This window comes from Petromyzon marinus, chromosome 30, assembly GCF_048934315.1.
Source record: "Petromyzon marinus isolate PM22_M1 ecotype Great Lakes invasive population chromosome 30, UKy_Petmar_22M1.pri1.0, whole genome shotgun sequence".
Classification (NCBI taxonomy): Eukaryota; Metazoa; Chordata; class Hyperoartia; order Petromyzontiformes; family Petromyzontidae; genus Petromyzon; species Petromyzon marinus.
The window spans coordinates 9,506,809-9,527,197 of NC_133696.1; the positions used below are offsets into that span (position 1 = coordinate 9,506,809).

At 58.1% G+C, this 20,389-nt stretch overlaps 2 protein-coding genes across 6 annotated transcripts in view; one reads left to right on the forward strand and one right to left on the reverse strand.

The window, feature by feature from the left end:
- The window catches only part of CELSR2 (cadherin EGF LAG seven-pass G-type receptor 2), a 114,904-nt gene extending 100,231 nt beyond the window's left edge, over positions 1-14,673 (forward strand). For 2 of the 4 annotated variants that reach the window (XM_032963494.2, XM_032963495.2), the window contains 17 exons: positions 712-858; positions 978-1,275; positions 1,527-1,694; positions 2,430-2,556; positions 3,303-3,503; positions 3,964-4,138; positions 4,689-4,801; positions 4,887-4,966; positions 5,758-5,884; positions 6,155-6,283; positions 6,973-7,097; positions 7,714-7,805; positions 9,062-9,262; positions 9,705-9,826; positions 10,676-10,802; positions 11,531-11,879; positions 13,056-14,673. In XM_032963494.2, coding sequence (XP_032819385.2) covers positions 712-858; positions 978-1,275; positions 1,527-1,694; positions 2,430-2,556; positions 3,303-3,503; positions 3,964-4,138; positions 4,689-4,801; positions 4,887-4,966; positions 5,758-5,884; positions 6,155-6,283; positions 6,973-7,097; positions 7,714-7,805; positions 9,062-9,262; positions 9,705-9,826; positions 10,676-10,802; positions 11,531-11,879; positions 13,056-13,101 — 2,627 coding nt within the window. In that variant the 3' untranslated portion in view covers positions 13,102-14,673. Of the gene's footprint in view, positions 1-711; positions 859-977; positions 1,276-1,526; positions 1,695-2,429; positions 2,557-3,302; positions 3,504-3,963; positions 4,139-4,688; positions 4,802-4,886; positions 4,967-5,757; positions 5,885-6,154; positions 6,284-6,972; positions 7,098-7,713; positions 7,806-9,061; positions 9,263-9,704; positions 9,827-10,675; positions 10,803-11,530; positions 11,894-12,701 lie in introns of all 4 variants that reach the window. The other 2 variants (XM_032963497.2, XM_032963496.2) reach the window with 2 other exon arrangements.
- Positions 14,624-20,387, reverse strand: LOC116947582 (dol-P-Glc:Glc(2)Man(9)GlcNAc(2)-PP-Dol alpha-1,2-glucosyltransferase-like). Of its 2 annotated transcripts, XM_032963498.2 has the most exons (4): positions 19,840-20,381; positions 18,524-18,718; positions 17,389-17,628; positions 14,624-16,846 (listed from the first exon to the last, which is right to left on the reverse strand). In XM_032963498.2, the coding sequence occupies exons 1-4, from the start codon at positions 19,993-19,995 to the stop codon at positions 16,028-16,030; spliced, it is 1,410 nt and encodes a 469-aa protein (XP_032819389.2). In that variant the 5' UTR covers positions 19,996-20,381; the 3' UTR covers positions 14,624-16,027. The 2 variants fall into 2 exon arrangements, with proteins under 2 accessions (XP_032819389.2, XP_075926817.1); XM_076070702.1 differs by lacking the exon at positions 18,524-18,718 and having other exon boundaries at positions 19,840-20,387.
- Positions 20,388-20,389: the final 2 nt, after the last annotated feature.

Consider the following 20,389-nt stretch of genomic DNA (forward strand, 5'->3'; position numbering starts at 1 on the left):
CTGCTCCCTACCAGCCTTCGCGGAGGCCCACACTTGTTTACCCAGAAAAGCCTCACCGAGTCTCAGGGCTCTCTCTCATGATGAGGGGGTCCTGCCGAGTTTACACCGTTAGAGGGTGGCGACATTGCCATGTGTGGTCCCGATCGAGTCATTTGAAGGTAATTATTTGTTTCAACATTGTCTGCCCAATACCGGTTCCACTGTGTGGTTCATGATGGCCTTGGTGACTCAATGACTGAATTGCTGATGATCATGATAAACTAAACTGAGCGATTTTTATTTTACCAGGCAAGACTCACTGAGCTATATAGCTCTTTTTCAGAAGCGACCTGGCCACAAATGATAGCTCAATGAAGTGGCTTATGTGGAAAATTATAGGAGCCAAATACTGATGAGCCAGTGCCAAGCTCCATCACGCTGGTTCTGCCAAGCTCCATCACGCTGGTTCTGCTGGGAAGCTGCGCGGGCTCCGTGCGCCCATCTGCCGGAGGAAGCACTGCTGATGAGGACATCGCTGTCAAATCCCAGTCGCCTCGCTCGTTACGATTTCACTTTCCGCAGAACCCGTCCGCCAACCCACGTGGCCACCTGATGCTGCCCCTCCCCTCCCCGCCCCGCCCCCCCCACCCCCCCACCGTCCCCATGCCCTCCCACCGTCATGCGGCGGCCTTGCCTTCCTCATTGGCGGTCGCCCTGTTGCCCCCCCGGCAGTGCTGAGCGTGGAACGGGTGGACAAGCACAACTTCACGGGCGACAAGTTCCCGCGCTACCATGCGGCGTTCTTCCGCGGACACACACCCTGGGACACGCAGACGCGCGCCCTGGTCCCCGAGTCCATCTTCCTCCCGCCCGTCAAACGTACGCAACGCGCGCGCGTGCGCGCTCGCGGACAAACAGGCACGCGCGCGAACACAATAATCACGCGGGTGTGTGTGTTAGTTGCGTGAGCGTTGACCGCGCTGCCTTTGCTCGCGCAGCCTCGGACCGGCTCGGCTCGCAGCGCGGGGGTGGCGCCAACCGCAAGACGGCGGGGGCGGCGCCACGGCCCTCCCCGACGCCCGGTCCGGATGACGAGGTCGATGTGACGGCTCCACTCGGGGCTTCCGCCGCCGTCGGCGCAGGTGGTGCCGCGGCGGCTGCGTCACCGGCAGAGGTGGCGCGCCGGCGCCGGCACCAGCTGGAAGATGCGCCGCACGCCGTGCTCGCCACGCTCGTGTTCCGCTCGCTGGGGGAACTGCTGCCTCAGCACTACGACTCGGACCGGCGCAGCTTGCGGTGAGCGGAGAGACGGCACACGTGTGATGGGGGGGGCGGTGGGTTGCGGGCGACTCGGTGTTGATGGGTCGGTAGCGGGCGACTACGTGGCTGGGACAGGAACGGACGACGGCTTGACATAATGGGAAGACGGCGGATAATTCGGCGTCCATGGGACGATGGGGCACGATCGGGTGTGTGGGCGATCCCTCGGTGTGTGGGCGAGCGTAACCTCGCGGCGTCACCCCCCCTCCCCACTCTCCCCGGCGCAGGCTGCCCAAGCGACCGGTGATCAACGCGCCGGTGCTGAGCGTGACGGTGTTCAGCGAGACGGAGCTGAGCCGCCACGCACTCGAGCCGCCGGTGCTGCTCGAGTTCCGACTGCAGGAGACACACAACCGCAGCAAGCCCATCTGTGTGTTCTGGAACCATTCCATCCCGTACGTACACACACACACGCACACCCACGTACAGACACACGGGTACATGTACACGCACACACAAGCACAACTGCAGCGAGCCCATCTGCCTGGAATTACTCCATCTCATGTGTATTAGGAGGGACACAAAGATCCCCTGTATAGCCTGCAACAGACTGTTGGGGCAAGTGCTGTTAACGAGCACCTATGAATGTCGGCATGGCGCAAGAGGGGCTGGGTGGCCAGCACCACCGCCCTTCCCTGTCCCCGGAACCGGTTCAGATAATCGTCATCTATGTTGCCCATGAGCAGGAATTAACCTCGGGTCGCCGGGTTCGTAGTGAGGTGTCTTAAACGCTACGCTACCGCTCCCCTCACAGACACACACTCAAAACAACAGCCGCCGTTCATCACGAAATGGCGGTGACATCACCACGACGCTTGTGCACTTGGAGGCCACACGCTCACACGTGCATGTACGCACTCTCACACGTGCACACACGCATGCACTCTGATCTGTGTGTCTTGCCGCACGTGTTCGCGGGCCTCTCGTCGGTCAACTCAGCCTTAAATGAGTACCCGGTGCGGTGCGTATACATCGGCATCGACAAAGGAGGCAGGGAGCGAGGCTTTGCCGCCCCCACCCGCTCGTCGTCAGCCAGCCTTGGTAGCCAGCCTTGGCACGTGCTCGCTGACAGCACTTGCCCCAGCAGTCTGTTGAGGCTACACCGGGAGACCTTCGTGTGTGTGGTGCAGGGTGAGCGGCGAGGGCGGGTGGTCGGCGCGGGGCTGCGAGCTGCACAGCAGGAACAGCACCCACATCACCTGCCGGTGCAACCACATGTCCAGCTACGCCCTGCTCATGGACATGTCCAACAGAGAGGTTGGGCGCGCCACAACGCCACCCACGTTCACAACCACAACCACGCAACAAGAACAACAACAGCCTTCACCGCGCACTCCTGCACCGGCGAGCACAACGTTAAGCGCACACGACCACAACCGCGCGTGGCTACGGTCGACCACAACCGCAACCACAGTCTCAGCCGTAATCTTCACACAGCCGCAATCGCAACAAATACAGTAGCGTCCATCGTGCACAACCGCAGTCTCAACCGCAAACGCGGTCGCTAACCTCCTCTGCACAAACGCAACCGCAACTATAGGCAACCGCGGTTACACACGGCCACTACGCATCCACAACTTCACACAACCACAGCCCGAACCACAATTTCCACTCTGCGCAATCACAACGACGTCGACAGACACCACTGCACCATCAGCATCAAAGACAAAGATCCCCCCTTGTAGCCTTGACAAACTGTAGGGGCAAGTGCTGTTAGCGAGCACCTATGAAGGTCGGCACGGCACACGAGGGGGTGGGTGGCCAGCGTCACACCCGACCGCCTTTGTCTCCCCAGAGGCGATGTTTTCACACCGCACCACGTACTCAATTACCTGCATCGCGCACACACACAACCTCCGCCAAACAACAACAACAAACGACAGTGCATACAAATCACACCCCTAACCTCGAGCTCCTCCCCGTCTCTCCACTCCCCCTGCGCCTCCACCTCCCCCTGCCCCCCCTTTCCCCTTCCCGCCACCGTGCACCCGCCGTGGACGCAGCTGGAGAACGAGTGGATGCTGACGGTGGTGACGTACGCGGCGGTGAGCGTGTCGCTGCTCTTCCTGCTCGTCGCGTTCCTCGTGCTGCTCTGCCTGCGCTCGCTCCGCTCCAACCGCTGCACCATCCACAAGAACCTCATCGTCGCCATCTTCTTCTCCGAGCTCATCTTCCTCATCGGCATCAACCAGACCGAGAACCAGGTCGGCCCGGGGGTCGATAGCACACGGGGACGGAGAGCGCGGGGGAGTCGTAGGGTGTGAGGTTCGGGGGCCGAGGGTCGAGAGGGCACGGAGTTAGAGCGGGGTGTGGGGTCCAGCGACACTAACGGGAAATTCACTGTGTGTCATGTGATTTGGATAAAGATGACCAATTACTTTGGGTTCTGTCATTCAGATTTCAGTTAGAAGTCACACCTGTAATTAAATTAATGAAATTACAGGTGTGTAAGGATAGGCGGGGGGGGAGGATTGTTTGTCTTTTGAGTGTATGAGGATAAATTTGTGAGTGTAGAATTATGAGGGTAGATGCATGTGTAAATGTACAGTACGTACATGCGTGTAGCTTTGTGCTTGCGTGCTGTCGCCCCCCTCGCCCCCCCCTCCCCCGTAACTCTCGCGCGTCCGTGTGTCCGTGCCCCCGTGTGTCCGCGCGCGCGTGCAGTTTGCGTGCACGGTGATCGCCATCCTGCTGCACTACTTCTTCATGTGCACGTTTGCGTGGATGTTCGTCGAGGGCCTGCACGTCTACCGCATGCTCACCGAGATGCGCAACATCAACCACGGCCACATGCGCTTCTACTACTCCACGGGCTGGGGCGTCCCCGCCGTCATCACCGGTACCGCTCGCGACGCCGATCGCCGCCACCACCACCACCTCGCTTCGTTCGCTGCGGCCGTCTCGCACGCACGCGGGCGACTGTCGACCCGTGCACCGCGCTCCTCTAACCGCGTCGTGTCCTCCCCCTCCCTCCCTCCCTCCCTCCCTCCCTCCCTCCCTCCCTCCCTCCCTCCCTCCCTCCCTCCCTCCCTCCCTCCCTCCCTCCCTCCCTCCCTCCCTCCCTCCCTCCCTCCCTCCCTCCCTCCCTCCCTCCCTCTCCCCGTGTCCCCCTTCTCCCTCCTCCGCTCCCTCTCTTTCCCCATGTCCCCCCTCTCCCTGCCTCCCTTTCCCTCCCTCCCCCCGTGGCCCTCCTCTCCCTCCTTCACCCTCCCCCTGTCTTACTTATATTTCCTCGTGTCCTGTGCGTCACTCTCCCCATGCAACCCGTCTCAATGTTTCCTCTCTCGTTCTCTCCCCGTCCCCCATCTCTCTGTATCCCTCCCTCTCCACGTGTCTCCTCATGTTTTCTCCCTCCCTCTCTGTCCCGTGCCTCTCCCTCCGGGCCCCAGGCCTGGCTGTGGGCCTGGACCCCGAGGGCTATGGGAACCCCGACTTCTGCTGGCTGTCCGTGCACGACACCCTCATCTGGAGCTTCGCTGGGCCCGTCTGCTTCGTCGCGCTGGTACCACTCACCATCAGCCTCACCCTCGCCTTCTTCGTCATCGCCATCGTCACCACTCTCACACTCACCCTGTCTCTGTCTGCAGATGAACATTATCATCTTCATCATGGCCGCCCGCGAGTCGTGTGCAGCCTCTAGGCGAGGCCTCAAGAACCCCTACACTATGTGAGTCTTACTTACACAACCTCACCCCACTCCGCCTGAACACAACTCCCTGCGTGTACACACACCACCACTCCGCCAGTACACAACCCCCTGCTTGTACACGCCACTCCGCCTGTACACAACTCCCTGCGTGTACACACACCGCCTGTACACAACACCCTGCATGTACACACCCCGCCACTCTGCCTGTACACAACACCCTGCGTGTACACACACCGCCTGTACACAACACCCTGCGTGTACACACACCGCCTGTACACAACACCCTGCACGTACACGCCACTCCGCCTGTACACAACACCCTGCGTGTACACACACTACCTGTACACAACACCCTGCATGTACACGCCACTCCGCCTGTACACAACACCCTGCGTGTACACACACCGCCACTCCGCCTGTACACAACTCCCTGCGTGTACACACACTACCTGTACACAACCCCCTGCATGTACACACATCGCCACTCCGCCTGTACACAACTCCCTGCGTGTACACACACCGCCTGAACACAACTCCCTGCATGTACACACACTGCCACTCCGCCTGAACACAACTCCCTGCATGTACACACACCGCCACTCCGCCTGTACACAACACCCTGCGTGTACACACACCACCTGTACACAACTCCCTGCCTGTACACACACCGCCTGTACACAACACCCTGCGTGTACACACATCGCCACTCCACCTGAACACAACTCCCTGCGTGTACACACACTGCCTGAACACAACTCCCTGCATGTACACACACCGCCTGAACACAACCCCCTGCGTGTCGCCCACAGGGCCGACCTGCGCACGGCCTTCCTGCTGCTGCTGCTCGTGAGCACCACGTGGCTGCTCGGGCTGCTCGCCGTCAACAACCACCTCATCATCTTCCACTACCTCTTCGCCATCTTCAACAGCCTGCAGGTGAAGCTGCCGGGGTGTGGGGGGAGGGCTACAGGCGGTTGGGTCAAATAAACGAGATCAAAAGCCGAGCGTGAGGTGGAGGTGGGTGAGGTGGAGGGTGGTGGGTAAGGTGGGTGAGGGTGGCGGGTGATGTTGAGGTGCGTGAGAGGATGAGGGGAGGGTGAGGTATGATGACACCTACATCTACCTGTCTCTCTTCTCCTCTGTCTCTCTTTGCCTCTCTCTGCCCCTCTCTGTTTCTCTCTGCCTGCGTCTCTGTGCATCTCCCAGGGCTTCTTCATTCTGCTGTTCCACTGCATCCTGGACCCAGAGGTGCGCGAGGCGTGGCGCTTCTCCTGCTTCGGCAAGAAGCGTCAGGGAGACGACACGGGCATCACCACCAAGACCTCGCTGCTCTCGGTGCGCGCGCGGTCACGTGGGGACACACGGGTTTGCACGGGGTCACAAAGAGTCCTCCGGGGTCACGCGGGGTGGCATGGGGTCACACGGAGCTGTACGAGGTTACATGGAGCAGCTGTACTGCTGGTGGCTGTGATGGTTGTAGGGTGCTGATGGAGGCAGTGCACTAATCTTGATGGTGTTGTTGGTGATGACGTTGGTGATGATGATGGTGGTGATCACAGTGTTGATGATGATGGTGGTGATAGTGGTGTTGATGTTAATGATGGTGGTATTGCTGATGGTGGTGACTTGCCGACGACTGATACCAGCGGTGTCAAGATCGGCCTCTATGGAGGAGGCTCGTAAAAGACGCTACTGGGCAGTTGGAGGCATTCGCCCTCCAGCAACAACGGAGGGCAGAAGAGCGACGCTCACAGCAGTGAGCGGAGCACCGGGCGGCTAAAATGCAGGAAGTTGGCATAGTAGGGGGTACAGCTGGTGCATCTACCAGTCATCTCCGTCAGCCAACCCATGGCACCTGAGTCTGTCCCGAGACCTCCTGTCAGCGAGCCTTCGACACTTCACGTGGCCTCAAAGTGCACCTGGCCTGGCACAGGTGCCGTAGTGACGTCACCGTCATTTAGTGGCGAATGGCGTGTGTTGCTATTGGCGACGGTGATGCTAACGTTTACGGCGTCGGAGTGCAGCGCTCGCTCGCCTACAACAACGCGTCGGCGTACGAGGACGGCACTCCGCACCGCATCAACATCGGCACCTCTACCGTGTCCTCCGTCAGCACCGGGCGCTCCGCCAAGAGCTTTACCAGCCACAGGTGGGCAGCGGAGACACACGGGGGGTGGGGGGGGAGGTCACTTCTGCTCCCCCGCTCCCCTCGCCCGCCAACCCACCCATCCGCCACCCGCCCGACCGTCGCCAGCACTCGCCTACCTGCGTTATAACGACGACCCAAGTGGGATCACACACGGCGGTCATCGCCCACAACGGGCAGACGAATGCCCACATTGTGGCATGCAGGGACAACTGGCACTGGTGGGGAGGGCGCAGGGGGGGGTGGGGGTGCGGGGGAGGGGTGCCCCTTGCACTGTGGTAAGACGAGATGTGAGGGAAGGCGCTCCCGAGTTGCCGAGGCGTTAAGCGAGCGTCGCTGCTCTCGTGCGAAGCTAATTGTGATTAAGAATACAAATAATTATCCTCGCATTGAAATGAGCACCGTAATTATAGTTGAAGACGAGAAGGCGTTGAGTTGATTGTCACATCCGTGGGGGTGCAAAGGTTCCAATGTTTTAAAATTATCTGGCCATGAAAGAATGTGCGCTAATTAATAACGATAACAAAGATAATGCTTAACGATGATGCGTGGGTAACGCCCCACCCCGCCCCATCCCTTCCCCCCCACCTGGACCCCCCTCGCTGGGACGACGCTGCAGGGACGATCTGAAGCACAGCGCACCGGGGGCCCAGGCCGGCGCCACGGAGTTTGACTCGTCGCTGTTCCACAACCTCAAGGGCGACCAGGACGGTGAGGATAGGCCACATCTCGGGGGGGGGGGGGTCACGGGCAGGACCCCATTTTACAAGTGTGGGGGGGGTTAAGTGATGTGTTGATGGTGAGGGGGGTGACGGGATTGAGGTGACGTGACTCTACGAATGTTACGCTGAGGAGCTGTAGCCAAGGGGACTGATACGGGGAGGCTGAGTGTAGCTGTGTGGAGCTGTAGCCGAGGGGACACGGGGAGGCCGAGTGTAGCTGTGTGGAGGAGCTGTAGCCCAGGGGACACGGGGAGGCTGAGTGTAGCTGTGTGGAGGAGCTGTAGCCCAGGGGACACGGGGAGGCCGAGTGTAGCTGTGTGGAGGAGCTGTAGCCCAGGGGACACGGGGAGGCCGAGTGTAGCTGTGTGGAGGAGCTGTAACCCAGGGGACACGGGGAGGCTGAGTGTAGCTGTGTGGAGGAGCTGTAGCCGAGGGGACACGGGGAGGCCGAGTGTAGTTGTGTGGAGGAGCTGTAGCCTAGGGGACACGGGGAGGCCGAGTGTAGCTGTGTGGAGGAGCTGTAGCCCAGGGGACATGGGGAGGCCGAGTGTAGCTGTGTGGAGCAGCTGTAGCCCAGGGGACATGGGGAGGCTGAGTGTAGCTGTGTGGAGGAGCTGTAGCTGAGGGGACACGTGGAAGCTGAGTGTAGCTGTGTGGAGGAGCTGTAGCCCAGGGGACACGGGGAGGCTGAGTGTAGCTGTGTGGAGCAGCTGTAGCCCAGGGGACACGGGGAGGCTGAGTGTAGCTGTGTGGAGGAGCTGTAGCTGAGGGGACACGGGGAGGCCGAGTGTAGTTGTGTGGAGGAGCTGTAGCTGAGAGGACACGTGGAAGCTGAGTGTAGCTGTGTGGAGGAGCTGTAGCCGTGGGGACACGTGGAGGCTGAGTGTAGCTGTGTGGAGGAGCTGTAGCTGAGGGGACACGTGGAAGCTGAGTGTAGCTGTGTGGAGGAGCTGTAGCCCAGGGGACACGGGGAGGCCGAGTGTAGTTGTGTGGAGGAGCTGTAGCTGAGAGGACACGGGCAGGCTGAGTGTAGCTGTGTGGAGGAGCTGTAGCTGAGGGGACACGGGGAGGCTGAGTGTAGCTGTGTGGGGGAGCTGTAGCCGAGGGGACACGGGGAGGCCGAGTGTAGCTGTGTGGAGGAGCTGTAGCCCAGGGGACACGGGGAGGCCGAGTGTAGCTGTGTGGAGGAGCTGTAGCCGAGGGGACGGGACACGAGGAGACTGTTGTCCTGTGATGAACGTGCAGAGCCGGACTCAGACTCGGACAGCGAGCTGTCGCTGGACGAGGAGCACAGCATCTCACTGGCGTCGACGCACTCGTCGGACAGTGAGGAGGAGGAGGATGGCAGGGGCTACGGCGGCGAGCGCGCCTGGGACACGACGCCGGCGCCGGCGCACAACAGCAGCAAGGGCAACGGGGAGAAGCTCGTGCACAGCACGCCCAAGGGTGAGAGCGGGGCGCGGGCCCTGGGAGGGTGAGCGAGTCGATGACTGAGAGACGGAGTAAGTGAGAAAGGGAATGAGTGGGTGGGTGGATGAGTGAGAGAGCAAATGGGTGAACGGGCGAGTGCGTGAGAGTGCGAGCGGGTGGGTGCACGCTCAACGGAGAGGGGAGGGCGGGAGGATCGACCACGGAGTGGCATGGAGGCAAGTTCGCCTCCCTCTCGCATGCAAACAGCGAGGTCCTTTCTTTTCCGAAAATACTGCGGCACACGCCCTCATCGGTCGTGAAGCACTGCAGTCGGGTCACAGGCCGGGCCGCACGAAGCCCTGCATCGCTGTGGGGGAGGGGAGGATGACTGGTTATACGACGAGCGATGCTGCTGCTGCTGGTAGTGAGAGGGTTTACACACGCGCGTGTGTGTGTGTGTGTATATTTGTGTGTGCAGTGGAGTACGAGCTGGGCCGCGTGAAGCCCTACTGGCCGGGCGAGTTCGTGACAACGGCGAGTGAGAGCGAGGGACCCGCGGGCGGAGGAGGCACGGGCGAGCGTCTCCGCATCGAGACCAAGGTGGATTGTGGGGGGGGGGGGGAGGCGGTACAGCTGCACTGCCTATGGCAAGCGCCAGTGGTGTCGTTCAAGTGGTGGTGGTGTTGTTGCGACGGTCTTTCCGCTTTGTTGAAGTGATCGCGTTGCTGATGAAGTTGCCACGTCGTTGCTTGTCGGAAGTTGCTGCGACGGTAATGTATCCATGTTGTAACCACGTTATTCATAATATTATTCTGCTTGTTTACCCGGGAAACACTGAGTCTCATGGCTCCTCTTCAGGAGGATCCTGTAGGGAGGCGATGACTGCCGCTGTTTCCCAATTGAGTGATTTGCGGAGTAATTTTTCTGGTTTGGAAAATTTCGAACCGTCACGCCGGCACACAATGGCCTACTCTTGCGAATGACATTGCGTACATTACAGTTCATATGCACCAGAGTATTAACCAGGGCAGCCGCTGGATTCGGACCATGAACCTCTGCAACAAGTGGCAGGCGCACTACTGCGAAGCCAAGTTGATGTTCTTGTTGCCAAGTTGATGTTCTTGTTGATTTTTATGTTGTTAGTGCGACAAAAGCGTGAGCCCGGTACAACGCGCCAGTATACAATAGGAAAGGGGCAAAAAAAACAAGGGGACGTTCCCGATTGGTGCGTCAGCGGGAACCCCGCGTCGGAGGGGGGGGGGGGGCGGCAAGGGGGGAGAAGGTGGGGGGGGGGGAGAGATAACCAGCATACTAAGGGAAGACCAGGGATAGGGGGTGCTGTTGTTGTTATCACTGTGTTGATGATGTTGGTATGGTTGATGTTGCTGTAATGATGTGGTCGTTGTTGACATTGTTGTTGACGCTGTTGTTGTTGCCGCCGTGCACCAGGTGAACATCGAGCCGCACCCCGAGGGCTCGGTGCCGGATGGCCTCAAGCTCAACGGGGACGGCGTGGTGGGGGGGGCGCGCGATGCCGCGCCCACGCCCGTTCCCGCGCAAACGGAGATCCGCAAAGGTGCGGTGCTCACGCACGCAAAACATAAACAGCACACACGCAGCACAAACGCAACACGCATGCACGCAGCACACACGCATGCACGCTCCTCTCGCCCTCTCGGTACCCGTTCATGACCAACACCAGTGACAGGAATCTTGAGCCGGTCCTGGGCCTCCTCAAGGTCACCTCATCCTTAAATGAGTGCCCAGTGCAGTGTGAAAACATCAACGCTCAGGAGAATAAGGCGGATGGGCGAGGTGGAGGCCACCCACCCCCTCATGTGCCGAGCCGGCCATAAGGTGCTGCTCGCGAACAACACTTGGCCAACAGTATGTCGAGGCTATATGGGGGACCGTTGTCTTTGTAGGTCCTTGCACGTTTGTGTACGTGCACGAAAGTGTGCCGGGCGGCTAAAAACGCAGCAAGTTGGCACAGTGAGCAGCAAGGGTGGTTCATCTGCCAGTCATCTCAGTCAACCCACGGCAACTGGGTCTGTTCTGTGGTCTCAAGTTGTACCGAGCTTGGCACAAACGCTGCTTGTGACATCACCACCTGTTGTTATTATTGTGTGCGTGCGCATCTCTGCGTGTCTGTGTGCGCATGCGCGTGAACCTACGGGTACGCGTGTGCCGCACCGGGGAAACAAAGACGACCGTGCATCATGCAGGCGGTCTCCATCAGCGGCCGCCCCAACGGCCTGCGTCACGCGGGGGGGGGAGGGGTTTAATCGCCACCCGTTTGCGCAGGGATCCTGAAGAACCGTGTGCCGTACCCCACGCACCCCTCGGCGGAGCGACGCACCGAGGGCCTCAATGCCATCAATCGCATCCACACGGAGCTGGCCGGCTCTCGGCACGGGGGCGGCGGCGGGCGCACGCGGGCGCCCTCTGCCGGCTCCAGCGAGGGCAGCCGCACGGGCACCGGCTGCTCTTCCTCAAAGTTCTCGAGCCGGCAGTCGTCACGCGAGCGTCTCAACGGCATCAACCGCATCCCCATGAGCGTCACCGGCGGCAGCGCTGGGAACGCCGCGGCAGCCACGGGCGCCGGGGCCAGCCACCCCAATGCCGGCCAGCCCGATGACTCTTCCGACTCGGAGTGAGTGTCTCTGAGTGAGTGAGACGGAGAGAGTCAGAGTGAGAGTCAGAGAGTGACAGAATGAGTGAATAACTCCTGAGTGCATGACTCGGAGGGACTCAGGGATGGAGTGTTGGCGAGTTTGTCGGAGTGACTCGGAATGTGTGATGTGGAGGGAGTGGGTCAGCCGGTGAGTGACTCGGTGTGTTGGTCAGTGATTCGGAGACAGCGAGTGTGGCTCAACGGCTTGCAGTGTTGTGACCGGGTTTACGCCACCGACCATAACGAACGGTGAAACGGGGATCTCCATGTCGGCACTCGGGAGAACACGAGGTCACTGAGAGGGTGACCTCGGAGTGCGGGCATTTCCCCCGTGGATAAAAGGGAACGAATGCGGAATGGATGAACGAACCAGTGTAATTGATATTTTCTCTCCGTCACTTCGCTTCCTCGAGATTGGCTATAGATGTCCGGGGCAGCACACGATCCCCTGCGATGTGAACTCCCACCTCCCCCTTTGGTGCCACATGCGCGACCCTTGACCCCCCCCCCCCCCCCGGTGTCGGCCACAACCTCTCATGCCGCACCGCCTACTGCTTGCGCTCGATGTTGTTCACCTTTCACCGATTGTTCACCTTTCGTTTGCGTGAGGTTAACCGATTCCACCGTCCCCTTCCTGTTGTCATCAACTCATTCCATTCCACAGATTTCTATTGCGTAAATATTTTGAGTGAGTGCGTTTTATTTTGTTTGCCGTCGTCGTTGTGCTCTGTTGTCCCATTTTTTGTTTGCGCGAGCTCACCCTGCACGGTCTCGCCCGCTCCATTCCACCCCCACCCGCAGTGGCAGCAATGAGACCTCCATCTGAGCAGGCGCCCGGACCGTGGCGGCACCATCGCTTCCTGTGATGTCATTGCCTGCGCCGTCCACCCCCCCACCACTACCACGCGCGCCCTTCCGTGGCCTGGCGCGTGAGAGACGAGGTCAGAGGGAGCGGAGCGGCGGCGTGCGTTCGTACTGCGCGCGCCGCCTCCCGCGCTCCTCCCGCCCCCCTCCCCCCCCGATCCGCTCAGCCCCTGCGGCTCGTGGGGGGGGGGGGGGGGGGCACCACGTGCCAAAGGAAAATGCCCGGCGCGGGGGCGAAAGGTGAGTTGGCGCCGCGTGGCCGAGACGTCACCACGTTGTGCCTGTGCACAGAGTGCCCGGGACCAGCTGCTCGGCGCGGGGGAAAGACGTCAGCTGACACGGCGCGGAGCCTGTGGACCTTCCACTGCCTAGCAATCGTCGCCTAAGCAGCGGACGCTGCCACCGCAGAAGTGGCGGCGGTGGTGCCGCCGTGGAGGGCGGAGGCCTCGAGACGGCGCCGGTTCGCCTGCCTGCCCACCTGCCCGCACTCGCCGCCGAGAGGCCGGGTGGAGCAGTGCGGGAGCGCAAGTGTTTTGCCGTGGCGGCGGCGGCGGAAGTGCAGCTCCCACCCCTCTCCTCCTCCGCAGCGATGGGAACTGCCAGGACAGACGCAGCCCTCGGAACAGGGTGCACTCTTCCGATTGGTTGATACATATCACATGACTACGGCGGACTGAACTTATGAGTCGCATCAGCAGGCATTCTGGGAAATCTTCCAACGCGTCGCCTTTTTTTCCAAACAGGGAGAACTGTTATATTTGTAGATACTTTCTATCATCGTTTCTAATGTCGTCGGCAGGCGAGGTCTCATTTGTACATTGGTTTATTTTGTACTGATTTTTATTAACTTGATTTCTGTCGTCGTCGTTGTTGAATAGCATGAGAATTTATTTCGTTTTTTTTTTCTAAAGTCTAATTTAAGCTGCACACGATGAGACTTGAATGTGGCTGTGGAAGTCAGCGTCTCCCCGCCCTCCCCCGCACCCCCCCAAGATCACCCAACATCGTCTCCAGAGACAAGACTGCATCAGTCGGACACTGTTATAACCCCGACTGTCATTCCGACAGTTACCCCCGGGGTCAATCCGACACTGTTAACCCCAGAGTAAGTCCGACACTGTTAAACCTAGAGTAAGTCCAACACTGTTGAGGATTGAGAGTCAGTCACTGTTAAAATTCAGTCCGACTGCCACTAGTGCCCCCTCTCACTGCAGGCAGTCGGTGTAGCGAAGCACTCTGCAACCCTGCGCTCCATCGGAGGGGGGGGTGGGGGGCAGCGGCGCTCACGCTGCAGGTACCCCCCCCCCCCGCCCCACAAACTCGCTGAGCTTGCGTTTTCCAGCAACGCTGCATCCCCCCGCACCGCCCCAGCTGTGCCGTAGCGGTTGCGCCCAGGGGAGGCACGAAGGCCGGCGTTGGGGAACGCAGAGAAGCACCGGGAAGAAGCATGGGAGGAGAGTGCGGGCAACCACCCCACCCTCGAGACGACTCCTGGGAGTTTGTATATTTGGCTGTGGGCGAGGAATGCGCCGTAGAGTTCCCTCCCCTGGGGCCATTCACATTTTCTGTGAGAATTTTTTGTTTTCATTTCTCCTGTTTCACGGAACGAATATTAAATGGATGTCAACATTTCCTGTCTGTAAGCTAGAGCCTGTTTTTTTTCACTGGATGTATTTATTGATGTGTAGGACTTAGCGAAGAGGTCTTTACGTGAACAGCAGCCTTTTCTACACCGCGTGTGTTGGGGCTCGGCACCCCCAGACACTGCCGCCGTCGCGGCGGCAGGCAGCGTGACGCGGCCGATTAATTCAGAAGGGAAGGTTTCTCACCGAAGGACGATGGCGTTTTCGCTTCCCCTGTTTTGACATCGACTTTTGTGGACTTTATTAAAAACAAAGTGAAAACTGCGCGGACGCGTGGTGACCGCGCGTTTTGTCGACGAGACGCACGCGAGGGGTGGGGGTGGTGGGGGTTTGTGTGTGCAGCCCCACTCTGTCGGCCCACGTCTCTCACCCAACAGCTCGGCGCTTCTCCCGTGGCAAATGTTTGTTCATATGGTTGTTATCGACATGATTCGGTTTCAGATACCAATGCGCAGCGTGTCGGTGACCGCCTATGAATATAATATTTAACGCAAAAACTGAAACCTTGTTTTATGATGGAAGTCATTAGGATCGTGGTTGTTCCAACTCGGGAGCTTCACAGAGAACACAACTCCTTCTTGTGAACAAGCCCAGACCAACTGGGTGAGGAAGACGGAACCAGAACACTGAACGCCCACCCGCAACTGCACCTCTCACCCATCACCTGTCCTGTAACTACAGCCAAAGTCATTCTGTAGCCGAGCGCTTGGCAGAACTGCGACAATATTCAACAATGCGAGCGACGCGTGGTACGGGGAAAAAATATTAATTAATTACCGCAGCAGTGAGAAACACTTCCTTCCCACAGCTGTCAAAACAAGAGCTGCCATTACATTCACGAAATGTACAAGCGCATCAAGTACAAAACAATTGGATGCTGATTGTGCAGACATTCCCGTCACGTCTCCCCACTCTGGGTTCGTGCGTGGCTGCTAAGACCACAATGCACCAGGGGTATTTTACAGTAGTCGCTGCCGGCAACATAACCACGAGCAGCTGTGGCAACTTTGTTCGGAAATGGTACGTGGTTACCATTGAGTTCTGTCTAAGCCAATGAAAGCAGAGTTTGATGGACACTGATTGGCCTACACTGCCACATAACCTTGGGTAGTGGTGTTATTTCTGCGATCCGAGCCAAGTTTAGTGATCACATTGTTCAGATTTGTGTTATGAAGAGCCATAGGCCAAAACGTCACCTATTTGTTACTGATTAATGTGTTGGGTTTTTGGCTCATATTTTGGAGCTACCAACATCTTTGTAAATACAGAACATGAAATGATTGAGGAATGGATGATCATGATTACCAGGGGCGGAGCCAGGGGTGACATTCTGCGTATAAGTGTACGACGCTCGGTCTGGCGGACTCCGTGCAACTGCATTGTCAGAGTGTGTCGCCAACCGATGGCGTCTAGTTCAACAGCGTGACTCTCTAATCATTCTTGAAATTAACATTTGTTGAATGTCACCCCGGCCTGAAATCCTGGCTCCGCCCCTGATGATTACAGGCAACATTTGCCCTGCAAATTTTCCCAACTGTATCATGGCCTTAAGAATTACTGGGAATGCCACGATCGTCACTCATAACCTCCCACCCCCCCCACGGTCCCCAGCGCCGCACGTCACCACATGAACCTCTGCAGGTCGGCGCTGTCGGGCCACTGGAATGTTCGGTGCAGGAACAGATGGACGGTCGCTAGGTTCACAGCCAGGTGCAGCGCGGCCTCCACGAGCAGATGGGGCACAGAGGGCACGGGCGCGTTGAGCCGCAGCACCAGGTAGGGCAGGATGAAGTAGCGCAACTCCAACAGCCGCTGCGGCACCGTTGCTGCCGTCACGCACACCGCGAACCCCGCGCGCCAGAACGGCGACTTGGCGCGCAGAGCCTCACTCAGCACCCAGCCGGCGAATAGGTAGGCAGGCACCGGCAGGAATCGCGCCAGCGCGTGCCACCCCAGCGCACGCCGCCACAAGTAGAAGGTGTAGTGGCGGTTGTCAGCGAGGAGGTAGGGGTGCACGTAGGTGAAGCGCCACACCAGCAGGCAGCCGAGCGCCCCCAGGGCGAGCGCTGCCGCTGGATGCCGGCGGAGGGCTAGCGCGGAGTCGCGAAGGCGAGTAGGCGAGAGGAGCAGGTGTGAGCTGAACGCCAGTGTGAAAACGAGGAAGTAGAAGAACTGCGGGAAGTGTAGGCAGGCCTGGTGGCTGGCGCGGTCGCCCAGAACAATGCCGTCGTTGGCAACCACGAAAGCCAGGAAGGCGCCGAGCGGCAGTGCGTATGGCCAGGCTGGCGCCAGCGCGCGCCACATGGCCTCCGGGGAGCGCAACCACTGCAGCCCGAAGCGCAGCAGCTGCAGCCAGCTCTGCCACAGGGACGGGGCCCGCCGGTCGCTCGGGCTCACGTCCTTCTTGCTGCGCTGCTCCTCCCAGGCCCTGTCCAGTTCCTATCCACGCACGTACACAAAGACCCCCATTTAGCCTTAACAGACTGTAGGGGCAAGTGCTGTTAGCGAGCACTTATGCAGGCCGGCACGGCACACAAGGGGGTGGGTGGCCAACACCACGCCCGGTCGCCTTTGTATCCCTCGTCACGATGTTTACACCTAGGGGAGGCCCGGTTCAGATAATCGTCACTGGTGTTGGCCGTGAGCGGGAATCGCCAGGTTCATAGCACAGCGTAGCGCTAACCGCTACACGACCGCTCCCCACTCTCGGGAGAATACTTCAGAGATGCGTAAAATCAGAGACCAGCAGGAGGAAGGCAACCATAACTGGTGCTGACAATTTCCCAAGCTTTGTGACCCGACACATTGCGATGTTTCATGTTTAATACACGTGGGAGGAAACTGGAGTTCTCGGAGAAAACTCACACATGCAAGGAGGGAGGGGGGGGGGGTAACAACTAAGAAGTATTTTTGACAATCGCTGTTTTAATGAGCAGGAGTGTTTTTGTGTCACTATGGCTCTCAGGAGCAAGAGGCCTCACCTGGCAGACGACGATGCCAGCGTAGAAGGCGACCCACACCACATTGGTCTGGCGGAAGCAGAGGGCGAGCAGCGACACGAGCGCGGCGGCACCATGGCGACCGTGCGCACACATTAGGTACGCGAGCAGCGCCAGGAAGGTGGAGCCGGCGTCCGTGTAGTAGAGGAATGAGAAAAAGTAGAGCACTGGCAGCAGCGCCAGCGAGAGCGCCTGCAGCAGCTGCTGCGGCGTTGACAGCTTCTGCACGAGGGGGTCAGCAGGAGACCGAGGGTCAAGTGTAATTAAAAAAGCACTGATTGCAATTCACTACGGGTTTCACAATTATGACTGTGATTGTGGTGGGTGGAGACGAGGGAGGAAGTGGTTGGAATTTCTGCGAAATAATAACTTATGGCCACATGCTTTATCTTTAGTATATGCACTTCGGGATACTGTGGCATTCAAGTACTAAAAAAACGTAAATCATTATGAAATCATTGTTGTTTGGGTTGGATCACGTAAGTATACAGCCAAATGGTGTTGTACATCCTGCTCCACCCGACACAGCCAAACAATTAAAGTTGTCACATGAACAAAACATGCAGATTGATATTGTTTGCAGCAAGTTGGTCTGTTGAATAACAATACCATTGTGACCATCCTTATAATAACCTTCATTTGTCAGTCACAGCATTTGAGCAGTTTCGAGGGCTCATTCGAACCACAATGACCAAGGGACATAGAGAATCGACTATGACCTATGCACAACTTTCGACATTTAACTGCAGTAAAAAGAACGTGAAATCACCAAATATATTAGCTAATAGCACCACTAGAGAGCAGCAGTGAGCAGGTAGTGGTGGTGAGGGATTTTGGAGGCTTCAGGTCTCCAATATAATGCAGATTGTAGAATAACCCCCATCTATTTGTCACTGTGAAAATGTGCTTGTACATTACGTGCAAGTTTTCCCTGCCACTTGTAATTCACATGCGGCTTATCAGAATGGGCTACATATCGAGCATCTCTCTCAAGCTACAGTGCGTGGCGAAAGCTTCAGAGTAGAAATGCCAAACACGCAGCACAACCTTGAAAACCGCAATTTAATTTGCTTCTAAATCGCGGCTTAGGTGTAAACGCCGTAAACGCCTCGCTCACCATGTCACTGTTAAGGCGGCATGTGAGCAGGTAGAGTGTGTAGAAGTTTCCGAGGCTGAAGAGGAGGCTCGTGAGACGGAGGAGCGTAGGAGAGCAGCGCTCTGAGGGAGGCAGCCCCAGCATCCAGCCAAGTGGGGAGAGGAGGCCCAGGGAGAATGCATACAATCCCGGTGGCGTCGTGATCTTCGGGTCCCACTGCACTGGCAGAGGTTACACGTAATTAGAATGAGTTTGGTCACTGCATTTACGTCATAGTTTGTGTTTGTGCCTTGTGATGGGACTTTGTAGGATGTACGTTGAGATTTATAAGGGCATGGGGTGACCAATAAGGTCTGAAAAGGGGTTGACAGGTATGCACCGGTTAGTACTACACCTACCACTGGCGAAATATTGAAGTCTCTCACCAAACCAATGTATGCCCCAGATCACCTTTGTAGAAGAGAATTGCAGACTCGGTTAACGAAAACTGAAGTCAGCGAAGCTCGGCCGCGCCCTCTGCTGGGTAGAATGCAGGCTCAACGGATGAATGAATGGGAACCCGACTTATTTGGGGGGGAAGACGGAAATGGTGGGAGAGCAGTGCAGTACACAATTTATATGTATGCAGCAGTGTGACACGAGGGTTGGCTGTTGGGTAACGATAAGTCACCCCCACCCCACCCTCGCCGCAGTCTCAAAATTCTAGGTCCACTAATCGAATACAATCTATATTTATTTTCGCCTCTTACAGCCACGTGTCATTCTGTTAACGTAAAGGTAAAATCAGCGGGGCCATCATCAGTAATGCACAATCTCTTGCTGGATAAAGGATTCCCCAACCCGCCGCCATCTCTTGCGATCCTTTAACTAGTGATAAGTCGGTGGTTAGCGCAATTCGATCCGAACCCGGCGACCAGAGTTCAATTCCCGGCCACGACTAACATAATTCACGAGTCATGTTTGAACTGGGCCTCGGTTCCACCCATCATCGATCCACACTGAGAAGCGTTGAGTCAAACAATACGTGAGGATGCCTTCATCCAGCAGCAGAGTGACAAAGGGCTGAAAATGTATGCATAAGCAGCTAATTGATCCACCCATCAGCAGCATTCCTCTAACCGTCCTTATGCCCACCAATCAACGTCAGCCTCGCAGGGTGGCTGGAAAGCACACGTACGTTCAAGAAAACGGGGTTATCTATGGATAAACGCGGCGTGTAACAAAGACACGGATAGCACCCCCTCGTCCCACCACTCGCCGCGGGAGTCCCTGTCGCAGGCTTCCCGCGAGCTCGCTAGGCAACAGCGGTCACTCTCCGTGTGAGCAGCGCTCCGCACCTCGAGGAAGGAACCGTTGCAGTACTTCTGCGCTTGCGGGACGTGGAAGATCTCGTCCATGTAGGGCCCGGGCTGGGAGCCGCTCATGGCGCTGAAGATCGCGGCCGAGAGGCCGAGGTAGGCGGTGGCTGCCGTGGCGACGCAGAGCGCGGCCATGACGGGCGACCTCTGACCCGTGACGTCACGTCGCAATCCGGGTGCAGAGTGAACAGCTGGGGTGGGCAGCTATTTTGGTGCTGGGATCACCAGCGTCGCTTCAGACAACGCCGGACTCTGCTGCTGCCGAGACACTCGATGTAGGAGACGAGACACCATTTTGCTCGTGCTGCTGGATTAACGGCACTCCCCCACAGTCATAACCGTAAACAAGCAACGTCACGGCGTGACGCATTTCAAGCGCGTGACGTTGCGGTTCGGTGACGTCACGTACTGGGTACTTGATGCGAAAACTTCCACATATTATTTGTGATGGTGCCGCTGCATCGGATAGTAAGCGCACTAGCGCAAACAACAAAAAACGCACTCTCGACGCAATAACGTTTCGGCCAAT

Coding starts and splice junctions, on each gene's coding strand:
- LOC116947582 (XM_032963498.2), bottom strand. CDS start 19,995: ATGGCCGCGCTCTGCGTCGCCACGGCAGCCACCGCCTACCTCGGCCTC. Junction 18,719..19,839: donor GCAACGGTTCCTTCCTCGAG/GTGCGGAGCGCT, acceptor CTGCCAGTGCAG/TGGGACCCGAAGATCACGAC. Junction 17,629..18,523: donor GCCGCCTTAACAGTGACATG/GTGAGCGAGGCG, acceptor CCCCTCGTGCAG/AAGCTGTCAACGCCGCAGCA.